Raw genomic sequence first — 14,139 nt, 5'->3', positions numbered from 1 at the left:
ATTTCAGCTCACCATAAGCTTGCTGAGAGTGTAAAAAAATTTAATTTGTACAAATTTCTTGTGCATTTTTATTTGTACATTTGCCTGTGTCATATTTGAAAAGTTTCCAATATGATTAATATTTATGATGGAACTAAATGTTAGTATTTCAAACTGTCTTTTGATAACTTCAATACTGTGTCTTTGACAGAGAGAGAATTTGATCCTGATATATACTGTGGTGTCATTGATGTGGAAACCAGGAAACCTTGTACTAGGTCTTTAACATGCAAGGTAGGATATCTGAATCAGGATAAGATTATCTGAAGTTTTTATTCAAATTCTTGAGGAACATGATAGAAAAGGAGAACTGCAAATTTGTGCTGTTGGTAATTACCACTGTAAGTGGTACATCCCAAAACATGTTGCCCAGAACCAAGAAGAAATTGTTTCTGAAGTTCAGTTAATTATTTATTCAGAAAGTATTTCTCAAAGTAACGTGGAGATTTTTATTTTTGTGTAAACCCTTTAAACACAGATGTTGACAAGGGACAAACTGTGTTATTCTACATGTAGGTAGCAGGGGGGCAGCATGTTCCTCTCTTTGAGGGGTAACCTTTGGGATGTAGATCATAAATTTTAAAATTCCTCATAAGCATTGAAAATACTGCTTTTGAGGGATTTAAATAATTCAGGCTCTTCCTCTCATACCCTTTCCCCCCAGCAGAGTCTGCAGCAGGTTCTTGGTAGGAATTTGTGTAAACGCTAATGCTGCTGGGTGAACTGCTACAGCCAGCTCCTGAAAGAGCCATGGAGCACGCCTAGAGGTCAAACTCTAAACTAAACAATCATAAAAGCTTTCAGTCAGACACATTGTATCCTCTGGCTCCAAAACCCTGGGGGACAGAGGGCTGTCACTTGCTCCCAAGGAGCCAAGAATTCAGATCCCCTGCACTTGTGTAATATTTTGTTGCTTTCCTGCAAAGCAGCTCTACCCTCAGTTTGGGAAACGTCTGGTAAATAAACCACCTACAGAACAAAGGTAAATGAAGCTGGCAGTAATGACCCAGAGGAACTGAACTTGAACACATTGCCCTTTTGGAATTACAGAGGGGAGGAAACTGTTTTGCTAATAGAGGAGGGAAAAGATGCAAGATTTTACAAGAGAAATAGGCAAATCAAAAGTGAAAGAGTAAAAACATTTCTCATCAATTCTTTACAACATACCACTCATAAAATAATTTTTGGAATTGCTGTTTGTGTCTGAATTGTGTGATACAAATTTATACCTACTAAAAAGAACTAAATCAAACCCTTTGTGCCATATTAAAAAGGTATTGTGTGTGACTTTAACAATTCAGAAAAGTAGCTTCCATTTACTTCACCTTACTTAGAATTGGTGCCATTTTTACACATACACATCTTACTCTCTGCAGTGTTCAGGGCACTCAAAGAACTTTGAGTCCTGACTGACTCTGGCTCTGGATTCTGCTGGATGTTTTGAATTCCTCAATATCTATTTGATTACATTGGTTTTCAAGGAATATATTAGTTTATAGAAGGCAGCACAGTATTTTTATAAATATTTTTCAGGTTTCCCATTAGAAGTCTGATTTTAAACGTTATATTGTTGAATACTTTTTTAAATGAAAGTAAATATTTTCTCTTTTTGGTTTTGCAGGAGTTGGCAATTGAAATAGCAATGTAAAAACAGGTTTTTGGTTCTAGTCTTAACCTTATTAAAAATTTGGCAGTTTGGTTTTAAAATAAAGTTTGAAAGAAGCTTTTAACCAAATTGATGGTTTTATTAGTCTATATCAGACAAGGATATAATTATCCACCAAGCAATTTTAAAGTTTGTTTTCTAAGTCATATTTCCATTTGTTTGCTAAACCAGTACTGTGATTTTCTCTGTTTTGAAGCTCTAGATACACATTTTGAGTGTTTGACTTCCACAAATGTCATAGGCTGGGATTAATGATTTATTCCTGGTTCTGCAGACACATTCCTTAACCCAGCGGAGGGCTGTACAGGGTCGAAGAAAACGATTTGATGTGTTATTAGCTGAGCACAAAAGCAAAACCAGGGAAAAGGAACTTCTTCGACATTCGGATCATCATCAGCAGATGCCCCCTCTCAGGGAACCACATCCCTCACCTACTAAAACTTCCCAGGAGCTGCACCAAAATTCTCATGGAGTTACTCTTACAGAATCAAAGCCTTTATTACCTAATAAACCCAAACCTCATCCCCCCAGTCTTCCAAGGTAAGAAAAATCTGCAGATGCAGTGGTGTGAAATGAATACTTGGTGAGGGAATGATACAGATCTGTTGCATGGGGCAGTGTGTTTGCTCCAGGCCTGGTGCCTGTCTGCAATTAGCAATTACCTGCTGAGGGTAACTCCTGCTGAGGAGGGTTGGTGTTTGCTATAGTAAAAGCTGACTTGCAATCAGTGGAAGTGGTTGAGCAACAACTGGGCAGCACTGCTTTTCCAGGGGTACCACCATCCTCAGTCCTTCCCCTTGGCGGGTTACAAGACTGGACAACACCAGGGATCTGTTAATTAATCTGTTAATCTGTAGATTTCTTTCTCTCAGTAGTAGCAGCACTTTAAAGGGTGGGATTTTTAACTGGGCTTGGTTCAATAACACCTGGTTATTGCTTGCCTTGCCCAGGCCTCCAGGCTGTCCAGCCCAGCACAGTGGAAATGCCCCCAGTGAGTCTCCTTCTGTCCACGAGTCCCCACACCCTCCCTTGCCTGCAGCTGAGCCAGCATCTCGGTTATCCAGTGATGAGGGAGAATGTGATGAAAAAGAAGAGCCTGTTGAAAAACTGGATTGTCATTATTCAGGTCATCATCCTCAACCAGCCGCTGTACGTTTCTAAGTAAACCTCAGTCTCTCTCTGGGTCTAATTGTGTAAACAAGTTACTTTGGGGTTTTACAGGTGGTTTTCTGTGGGGTATGTGATGTGATTTTTTTTTTTTTTTTTTTTTTTTTTTTCCCCTTCTTCTTCTCCTCCCTATATTTTGAAAAAATTATTTTGTGGCTAGTAGGCGGTGAAGGTTTAACTAGTTTCAAAATAAACATGCTAAAAAAAAAATGTGTTCATAGCTCACTTCCCCAGTCCAAATGAAACCAAAATGCCAGAATACTGAGGATGAAATTGGTAACTGCTCTAAAGGGCTGTGGTTTTGGAATAAGAACATGTAAACAGTATCTTTTTGGTGCAATTTTCTTATTGGACTCCCCCCTTCACACCCACACACATTTTTTACTCAGCTTAGCAAGATCACATTAAAGGTAGCAGTAAGGTATTTTAATATTTAAATTTTGACAAAAGTTCGTATAACTAAAAGCAAAATTATTACCCAGCCTGGATGTCAAATTATATCCCTTTTTTTTTTAAAACAGACTTCTAGCTTATAGGTCCTCAGAAGTAGATGCTACATAAATATGTGTGTGTATAACATTTATACATAAACAGACATACTGCTAACCTTCTCTGTTTAATCAGAGGAGCTCAGATTTGACTTCTGTAAAGTATGAGAGTATCAGAAGACAAGAAAATTGTTTCAGTACACCAAGGCCAAAAATTTTAAATAGTTGTTGGGCTATAGACATAAAAAATCTAATTTATATTTTTTATCCTCTATTTAAGCATCTAAAAGCCTGTTTATAATTTAAAAATTGTTATTCAGAGAATTTTCATTGAAAGTAGAAAACACCAATAAACATCATGTCTTTTCAGTTTTGCACATTTGGTAGTCAGCAAATTGGAAGAGGTTATTACGTGTTCGACAAGCGGTGGAACCATATTCGATGTGCACTTGACTTCATGTTGGAGAAGCATCTTAATTCACAGATGTGGAAGTGAGTAGAAGTGAAAGAGTTCTTATTCTTCTTGGTGTTTGTAAAAGTTCATGGAACCGTGTGATTCTAGTTCAAGAACAGTAATTTTGTGTTCAGACTGAAGGCTGATGGTCTGTGCTTTACATTTTTTGCAACAATTCACTATCATTTTAATAAAATCTTTTGGAGGCATTAATCAACTCCAAGATCATTTTAAGGTAGCATTATTAGACTGGGTGTTAGAAGAATGGTGGCTATGGTGGGGTTTCATCTTTGTTTTTCTGTTCACCTGCAGGAAAATTCCTCCAGCATCCAGTAGCACAGCATCAGTGCGTGCCCCCCACCGGACAAACCTGATGCCTGCTTCTCAGCAAGGTGTCAGTGCAGCAGGGTTCCTCTTGCCCAGCACGGTTATGTCATCGCCAGCGCTGGTCTCTCCTTCCTGCGTGTCTCTGAACAGCAAGTTGGTACCATCCCATGGGACGACCCTCAGCGCCAACCCCGCTGCCCTGGGCGCAGTGGATCCTGTCTGCAGTATGCAATCAAGACAAGTGTCTTCTTCCCCTTCAACACCTACAGTGCTTTCCTCTGTACCTTCACCTATGCCCAGCAAACCTCAGAAAATGAAATCCAGCAAATCTTTTAAACCTAAGGAATCTTCTGCTGGCAGTGGCACCTGTAACAGCACCGGCAGCGTCAGTAGCAGCGGCGGCTCAGGAAAGAAGCGTAAAAACAGTTCCGCACTGCTAGCACCTTCTCATTCCACAGAGTCCTTTAGAAAAAACTGTGTGGTTAACTCTGGAAACTCTGGGACCTCCTATCATCCCTCAGTGACAGCTTCGTCCCACAGCGTTGGCCTCAACTGTATGACTAGCAAAGCTAACTCTGTTAGCCTCAAACATGACCAATCAGGGAGGGGTCCTCCAACCGGGAGCCCTGCAGAATCCATCAAGAGAATGAGTGTGATGATGAACAGCAGCGACTCCACGCTCTCCTTAGGGCCATTTGTTCATCAGTCTAGTGAGCTGACTGTAAATTCACACAGCAGTTTTTCACATTCACACACTTCCCTTGACAAATTAATAGGAAAGAAAAGAAAGTGCTCACCTGGTTCAAGCAGCATCAACAGCAGCAGCAGCAAATCAAACAAAGTTGCCAAATTGACATCAGTGAACAATGTTCATGCAAAACACACTGGTGCAATCCCAGGGACGCAAGGACTGATGAACAATTCTCTGTTTCATCAGGTAGGAAATCCTGTCTCAAACTAAGCCAGCATGAAATGCCTCCTCACATACTTATAGTACATATGTTAAGTATTAAATAGATAGCCAGCTCCAGGTCATGCTCAAGTAAAAGGTAGTCCTCTTTGTCCAGTACTCATTTTGAGTGTTCTTATGGTACATTTCTGCAGGATTTTTGTAAACATTCTAAATAAAAAAGCTATATTTAAGGAAAGAAACCTTAAATGGGATACTTTAGATTTCTTAGATGCTGTTGCTTGTGAATTGCTTTCAGATAAAATTCATTCCTCTTATCTTTAAACATAATTTAAAAAGTGAATCTTGCCAGCCTTCCATGGAACTGAGCTGTGTGCCTCAGCCTGACTCCTTGTTTCTGTGCCATTCTACAAAGTGGAACATAATGATGCTGATAACAGAACTGTGATACTGTGATAAAATAAGCCTATTATCCCAAGGTGTCATTGACTAACTTCTTAATAATAATGAGATTAAATATAATAAATCAGATAATAAACCTTTTTAGTTGGTAAGGCAAACATATGCTATAAAAGAAGCAGATCTCAGGAGTATGTAAGATCCCATTTTAAAAATTCGTTTGGGGTTTTGATTTTTTTTTTAAAACAACTCTCACTGGAAAAGTAGATCTCACTGCATTCAGGATGAGAAATCCAAGAAACTTTGTTTTCTCTGCTGCTAAAAACTGAAATCTCTGTAGCTAAGAGAGCCAGGAGGTCAGTAAGAATTTTTTGAGAGTGGTTTCTTAATTTTCAGTTTCAGCCACAGAGGAAGGTTTTCACCTTTACGTGTGTTTACTTAACCAAAAAAAAAAGCCTTCAGATGGCTGAATTTATTTTTGGACTTACCTAATAATTACTATTTCAACTATGCATAATAAGTAAAAGAGAAATATAATTTGAGTGAACTAAGAAGGAAAGCATGCTTGAAACCATTATAACCTTGAAGAGTTTAGGTAAGGATTTTCAAGTCTCAGAGAGATCAGCCTCGTGTTATCAAGGTTGCTTTGTGCCTGAGATTTTTCCCCCAAATATGCCCTTGTTAGCCACAAAGTATGTTTGTTCTCAGTGCCTCTGAGGGCCTGGCTCACTGATCATTGTCTCTTTTCTTGCCCCCAAGCCAAAGGCCCGTCCCTGATAGCTGAAAGCACCACGGTGAGAAACAAACTGGACAGTTTTCACTACAAGCAAAACCTCCATCTGGATTTCTGGACTCCAAGATGCCTTGAGTTTTCCCAACTTCCCATGGTCCTCAGGTGTGGAAATCTACTGGACTGTCACTTAAACAAGGAATTTCCCTGAAGCCATGTCTGTAGCAGTGAATATTCTAGAAATGGACACTGGATGAAGTTCAGCCACATAATTGCTCTTATCAGTGTTAACAGTGGTCTGGACTGTTTGCTACAAATCTGTGAGATATTCCTTACAGGAGTACATCATCTTGCCACTATTTGACATAGTTTGGCTGGGCAAACGAATGTTTTCTGGGGGGAAATAAACATTACTGTGGACTTATTTTTATACTGATGGTGTCTTTTGTAGGTGATAGCTAACCAGACAGACACCCTCAATGGAGAGGACCCCGTGACAAGGGGAAAAATATGTGAGGCACAATGGAAAGAAGCCCTCAAGAAGGGAATATGGCTTTAGTGTTTTTATAGCAACGTTCCTTTAATGGAATATAAAAAAATAGCACAATTCAAAAAATAGTCTGTTTTGCCCAGCCTTTTGCAGGTAATTTGGGATAAGAAGCTATCAGGAGTTTAAAACAAAACAAACCAAACAAAACCAGAAAAACTTGTTTGAGGCCACTGCTCAGAAAACAAGTATAAAAATGCCGTATTTGTGTGATACAAAACCTATTTTCTATTATTTTGGATGAGATTTTGTGGAAGAAAAGTTAATTTTGTTCCTTAAAAATTCCAAAAATATCAAACAGACAAAGGCAAATAACCTCTAAAACTCTGTGCCCAAAGAACGTATTTATTGACCTATACTGTATACCACAGGCCTCTGTTTTTTTTTAAAAAATACCTGTAATGGAGAAATTAGGCTGGATTTGTCTTCCTCTTCCAGCTGATGAAATTAGCCCTTTTAAAACTGAGTTTTTAAACTATTTAAATATTTTATAGCAACCATAAAAGTCAGTTTCTTTCCGTTTTGTTTGTGTAACAAAATTGTTGATGTGTGAAGCCTTCTACACTCAGATTTATTTTTTTTTAGTCAAAATTCTGGAATAAATGCCAATTTGACAGCAGACTTCACTGTGAAGCACTGGTTTGTGCATCACAGTCATCCCAGGCCCACCCAGGCTTTATGAGCATGGGGAGCTTTAGAGTTTTGTATAATCCAGCCAATTTTTATGAAGTATTTTGTCTTGCTTCAAAACACCTCAAAAATTAATTCCGCCAAAGGGCTCATTGTATTATGGTTTGACTCATCTTGATGTTTTAAGTTTTTAAACAAGGCTCAAAACTGACTAAACTTTTATTAAGGGGGCAAAGCAAAGGAAGATGAAATCCTAACAAAGAAGATTTTTATTTTCTGCCTTAAAGGGGCATCAGCTATTGCTGAGAAGAGACAATCTGAGCCTGTCCAACTGTTCACGTAGCCCAGCCTTCTCCCCATTCTGGTGGCAAGTAGTAAGTACATCAGGGAATCCAAAGCCACTCTGAGTAGCAGTTGCTTAGTTGTTTACCTAACAATGCTTTCAGTTTCTCCTGAACTTCCTATGAAATCATTGTTATACAGCAAAACAACAAGAAGCCTCTATGCAGACACTTTAGCTTTGAATTGATACAAAAGATCACACTGAGAAAGCAATGTACTAGAGACTCTTATTATGCAAACTTAAAAAAAAAAAAAACAGTAGACAACTTGTCAGGAACAAAAGGATTCGTATTTAATAGGATGCCCTGTTGAAAGGATTGTTAGAACTGCGATTGGTTTAATGTAAAAGGAACCAAAGTGAAATGCCACAAAAAGAAATCCAAGTGTAATAAATCCTGCACGTTTGGAGAGAAATCCATGCTCTGATGGAGTCCCTGGGGCAGAGCTTCCACTTCAGGATAGCATCAGTCACAAGTGCAATTTGACTCTTGGTAGAAACAAAGGTAAAGGAAACAAAAATTCGGCAATTGGATGCTGGCGAGTTTGTGATTGAACTGTCCTTCGGTTTTTAAGGTTCTGTTGATCTGAAAGCAAGATGGCAAATCTGTGCTCCTTCAGCAGCATGCAGATGTGTACAAAGTGAATTCCTGATGGCTGCTCCTCCAGAGCCTGTGTGTGCACCACGTGGGCTTGAGCCACTGGAGCAAAGCCCAAGCATAAATTCTGCCTGCCCTAGACCTGCTCTAAATACTATGTTTTAGATCTTGGTTATAAGCAGAACATTGTTCCTGAAGCTTTTATTGTCACATAGTTCTTACTGTAAATAATTAAGGAAGCTTACAATTAATTTTCCTTGCAAAATTGAATTTGCAGTGGCTGGGTTGTTTCTAGACAGATTTTGGTATTAATTTAAGAGATACAGTTTTTATAGTCTTTCCAACTTCTCGTTATGACTCCTGCAGTTTTCTTAACCTAAAAAATTGCTGCAATGATGAACAAAGAATTATACAAGAAAAAAAACATACTTTTGTATCTTTATTTTGGAATTTCTTGTTCTATTATAAATATTGAAGTATCCCTATTTCAGAAGACATATTTTGTTAATTGATTGTACATATTTAAATATGTATTTTTGCACAGGTCTTTTTTTCTTATATCCAGTTTTGGTACAATTGAGATCATCTAGTATTTATTTATTAATTAATTAAAAAAAAAAAAAAGCAAATACCTTTTTATAATTTGAAGTGGTTCACTGCCAAGCCAATAGTTAACATGCCTACTTTGCAATGTAAGGGATGCCTCCGTTTTGTGAAAGCTGTGTCCCTTTTCCCTGCCTTGGGAGTGGGTGGATCCACGCCAAGGATGGCCAGGTCCCCTCCTGGGAGCCTGGAGCCCACGTGGTGGATGTGGCATTGCTGATCAGTTGCCTGACTCCCAGCAGATCCATTTAGTTAAGTGACACACTGCTTCTCCTTTTTTAGTGTTCGTGTGCGTGTGTGTGCGTGCGCATCCGTGTGGGTCTCATGTGGTTTCAAACTAACGGAAAAACTGAAAGTGCCTGATATAACTAGTTCTAAGCTTGGACTGTTTAGACAGCTTCTCCTTAAAAGACTTGAATGTTCAGTTGAAATTTTGGAGCTTGCTTTTTCCACCTCTATATAATATATATGTGTGTGTGTGTGTATATATATATATATACACACATGCATATATCTATATTTCTGAAATTAATGAGATGGGTTGACAAAGCAAATTTTGCTGGTAGCTTTTGTAAAATCTTTTAATTTGAATACCTTGTGTTGGAACAATCCCATTGATAACTCATATTTAGGATAATGCCAAGGGTTTGAAATATGGTTTTAACCAGCAGTTTATTTAACTGTCTCATTTTGGTAAGTGGGGAGAGCAATATTCGTTAATCAAATAATTTAGAAAATGTTCACAATTGTTGATATTCCAAAATGAAGAAAAAAAAACCCAAGTAAGTACCTCTGAAAACCACGAAAAAAATTAAGATGTGGCTTCCAAATGACATTTTTAAGGCAGTTGTCTTCCTGTAAGAGTTATCTTGCCAAGGAATCTCTTGTCTTTTACTCATTCTGTCCTAGAGGAGGGAATTTGGCTTAGAAAGATTCTTAAATGTTTCACTGTTCAGCAGAAAATAATAATTTTTACCTTTTGTGCGAGATATTTTATGTTTTAAAGATAATTTTGAAATGAGCACTACATAATGTCAATGTGAATGTAGGCCTTGGAAGCATCTTGCTCGGTGTTGAGCCTGGTTCTAAAAGCAATCTCCTGTGTAAAATGTGTGAATAGTTTGATAATTTGTATACATAATCAAGAGCATCTGATCAGCTGAACTCTGTGTTGGCTGCTGTATAGTACATGAACAAATGTCATGGGATAGAAAAATTACTTTGGATATTTAAAAGAAAAATAAATATATAGTCTATTTGTTTTGTAACAAGTTTCTGTAAATAAAATAATTTATACTATTTATAAGAAAAAGTTGTGCTTTGCTTCATGAAAAAGATTAGTTTGTTGAACAAACATGTTACTAAACAAGGCAATAAAATTAGGACTTTTCAATAAATGAGGTTGGTTGCATGGAATATATTATATGTTTCTGCTTCATTATAAAATCCTTCGCTATTAAAAGAAAACATTATCTGTATCGGTGCCTATGTGAACTAATTTCAGAGAATTGGATGTGGTCAAATTCTGTCACTGTCCCTTGACATCACGAGTCAGCCCAGTAAGTTCAGAGCTTTCCATCCTACAGGGGGTTGGTGCCTGTGTCACCTCTGCAGCATTTTCCTGTGCAAGGACCTTCTGTTACTTAAAGTTCACACTTTTTATTAATTTCAAATCAGAATAATGAGCAGCAGCCTTTACAGCCCCAGATGCGCTTATGTTCAGTCATCATGTTTTCTGGATTTTTTTTTCCTCCCAAAAAAAAGTGTCTTCTGTGCTTTCAGAGTTTGAAGATGCAGTGTGTGAATTCAGCAGGTTAAATACTCCTGCAGAGCTTTTCTCCTCATGGGACTTGGGACTCGTGTAGTGGTCGATTCCAGAGCCATTTGTAAAACCAGCAAAACTGCTGTTAGTGGGACAGGACTTCAGAGTGACATCTGTGGCAAAACTTCCTTTATTCTGTCTCTATTTTGTTTTGATTTGGATTTTTTTTTCCCTCTTATAACAAGGTTTTCTTAAAATTTGGAATGAATGCTACAGGATACAAATGGGGTTCAGACAACAGGCAAGGTCTGTTTTGTCTTTTCATAGTAAGCACCTCTAGTTGTTCTACTTTTACTTTTTGTGTTACTCAGTATTTGTCTTTTTTTGTCTTGCCTTCTTGCAAATCCTTTTCCTTCCTAGTAGCAATTTCTAGCACCTGTGCCTTCCTGCATGAGCTGCAGCTGGTTCTGCAGAGCTGTGCAAGTGACCACAGCCAGAGCGCGTGGGAGTCAAGTGCTGGGAGTCGAGCAGGGCTCTGTGCTTGGCACCGTGTTCAGGCAGGTTCCTGGCTCTGAGTGCTTCAACTCTGAAGGAGTAACTGCATTTAATACAGGGTTCAGCGTCCTCTAAAACTGGCAAGGTTAAGAAAGGGAAAAAGGTGCATTAATCGCGTGTAACCCTGAGCTCTTGGAGCTCTGTGGAATTGGAGCATCCTCCTCTCCCCTTCCTTTGCTGCTCTGGTGCAGTGCAGTGCCAGGGTGCCCTGACCCTGGGGCAGAGCAGAGCTGCTCCTTCCTTGGGTTCTCTCTTCTGAGGACTCTGTTCACTAAAGGAGTTTGTGATGAAAAATGGTCCCGACCAGATGCTGAAGTGGAACACAGTAAGCACAGATGTCCCTAAACTGGGTGGAAAAGTTTCCCTCCCATCAGTGACTGCCTCATAGGAAAATACTCTAGTTTATATTTGGGACAGTATTTGGTGATGTAGGAGACTGCCAATGCATACAATGAAACCCAGGGTCAGAGTTTCTCTGTGTGTAGGGTTTGTGTATTTGTGCATCTTCGTGCCCTTTGCGTTTAGCACCAAAGCCGGGAGATGTTCCTGGAGCCGAAGGTGCTGCTCTGCCCTGGCGGAGCAGTGTCGGGCTCAAGGCTCCGGGCTGCCTTCGGCAGGAGCTCTGTGCGGCTCTGCCCGTGGCGATTGGCCGGGCCCGGGGCCGTGCGAAGGCCGGAGCGCCGCTCCGTGGGCGCCTTGTTTACAGCGAGCACCCAAACAGCCCAAAGCGGGGCTCGCCCTGGCTTTATTGAAATGCAAATTCCTGGTGGTTCATTATTATCACGTTCTGCTGCAACAAATAATCAAACACATGTGGCTTGTAGGATCCACCGTGGGACTTTTTATTTTGACTGGCTGCTTTTTTCAGCGCTTTGGCTCAGAGCTGTGTTAGCTGCTGGATTTGTTCCTAACAAGCAGCATGGGAGCTTTGTCGTGGAAAAGTGGCATATGCTTGGTCTTTTTTCTGACCCAGCAAACTCCAAAAACCTTTAGGGAACTTGTTCAAACTAATGTGGATTGAAACTTTATTGCCAAGGAGGAAAAACAGCCTGAGAAATGCAGTAAAAAAAGCTTTCTATAAGCCTATAAGAAATAGCTGGTGTTGATATTTGTGCCCAAACTGATACAAACATTTTTCTTCAGCATCAGCAGGGATTGTTTTGCTGCTTGGGCTTGGTGGTCTCTGACAGTGCTGGAAGTTTTTTTGTCCTCCATTTTGCAGTTTAGGTCCCTTTACCTTTCCTGTCATGACTTTTTTCTAAAGGCAGTGCCTTGTCCCTTGCCTGCAAGGCTGGACCTTGTGTTCAGAGAGAGAAGCACCAGAGGTTTGGCAGGTGAGTCAGAAACTGCACAGAAACCTTTCAACTGCTTTGTAGCAGAGCTCTACTATCAAATCCTAAACCACCCCATGTCCTGCCTTTCCCACCTGCTTTCCCACCATTAATGCAGGGAATGAACTGCAGAGAGAAGTTCAAGCTGTGGCTTGAAATCTCAGTCTGGTTCTGGCTACCTTGTAGCGAGGGTGAAGTCAGCCTTGCAAAGCGAAATTGGAGAATGGCATTAGCTCAAGGAACTGCCTAAGCTTAAATTACAAGAGAGAATGTACAACTTTGGCATGTGGACTATAAATCCATGGAAAGGTGTCAGAAGCGAGGCATGAAGGCCTGCACCTGGAGTGCTGCTCACAATCACAGTTAAATAAGGGGAAATCATGAGATCAGATAAACAGAACATAAAAATAACATGATTATGGGACAGGAAAAATCAACTTGAAATTACTTCAGGAAGTAGAAATTCTAATGCTTCTGATTTGACATGGAGATGGAAAAAGGCAGTTAAAAAAAAAACAGAATAGACAATATGCTCTTGATCAGCTTAAGGCGTGATCACCCTGGAAAACCTGTGTATCAGATTGCTTTGTTATTTTTTTTTTCAGGAGAGCAATGTGAACAGAAGCACTGGCCAAACTGTGTGTCTCCAGCTGTGGGCTTCAGGAGGTGCTGCCTTTCACCTTTCACAGCACCAAGGGGTCGAACCTCAGGCAGGCAGCAGCAGTTCCAGGACAGGAGACCCTCTATGATCTGGCACTGAGAGGTGGGCAGAGGAATTTCCAAGCTGTCCTGTCTGTGGCACAGTAGCTTCCAAATGCCAGGATTGCTCTTTGGATACACCTGCCTGCTGGGGTTCCTTCCAGCACTGAAGTGCAATGCATACAGGCTGTAAATGTTCCAAATGCAGTGGCATCACAGAATTCACTCACAGGCCTTCTTTGGGAGGAGGGAAAAAACCCCTGAAGGCAGGCCAGCAGGGTAAACAGCTGCTGCTGGAGGCTCTGCCAGCCAGAAACCATGTGTCATCAGCATGGCAGCAGCCTAGTGAGACGTTCATTCCTCAGCAGCTGTGAAGAAAGGAACTGTAACCCCTGCAGCATCTGATCAGCTCTGTCAGACTGCAGTAGTCCCTTCCACAGCTCCCACCATCACTGACATCTGCAAATCTAATTCAGGCAATAATTACAAATGTAATGCTTTGCTCACACGCCTACTTCCTTTTCAACAGTTTGCAAAAAAATAGTTTAAAGAGAGAGGCTACTTCTGTTACAGTTGTTCCCAAAGTTTTAGTCCCAGTTTCGTTGTTATATTATTGCTTCACCCCAATCACTTGCATCCTTATTCCTTCTCCCTTAAGCTGTAATCCCTTCATTGCAAGACTCTGTCCTGTCTGAACAGGATTCACTAACATTTTGGCCACTTTACTATTATGCAACTGATTGTTTTCACCTCTGATTCCAATTGAAAGTCTTAAAAGAGCAAGCATAAAATAGCCATTGAGTTCTGTGTTCACAGGTCATGAGCCTGCTTTGCTGTTCAATATGGAACACTGGATACACAGGCAAGGAAAGGAACAAAGTCTTTTACAAGAGA

General features: G+C 40.0%; 1 protein-coding gene across 3 annotated transcripts in view; it reads left to right on the top strand.

Annotated features, from left to right (window-relative positions):
- ATXN7 (ataxin 7) overlaps positions 1-10,376 on the top strand; it is an 86,485-nt gene extending 76,109 nt beyond the window's left edge. For all 3 annotated transcript variants that reach the window (XM_056501147.1, XM_056501146.1, XM_056501145.1), the window contains 6 exons: positions 191-273; positions 1,980-2,245; positions 2,656-2,854; positions 3,731-3,852; positions 4,127-5,078; positions 6,210-10,376. In XM_056501147.1, coding sequence (XP_056357122.1) covers positions 191-273; positions 1,980-2,245; positions 2,656-2,854; positions 3,731-3,852; positions 4,127-5,078; positions 6,210-6,227 — 1,640 coding nt within the window. In that variant the 3' untranslated portion in view covers positions 6,228-10,376. The remainder of the gene's footprint in view (positions 1-190; positions 274-1,979; positions 2,246-2,655; positions 2,855-3,730; positions 3,853-4,126; positions 5,079-6,209) is intronic.
- Positions 10,377-14,139: the final 3,763 nt, after the last annotated feature.

Source organism: Oenanthe melanoleuca, chromosome 12 (assembly GCF_029582105.1).
Source record: "Oenanthe melanoleuca isolate GR-GAL-2019-014 chromosome 12, OMel1.0, whole genome shotgun sequence".
In the NCBI taxonomy this organism is placed as follows: Eukaryota; Metazoa; Chordata; class Aves; order Passeriformes; family Muscicapidae; genus Oenanthe; species Oenanthe melanoleuca.
Note: the sequence above shows the minus strand (reverse complement) of the source record. Positions and strands in the feature narration are given on the sequence as shown.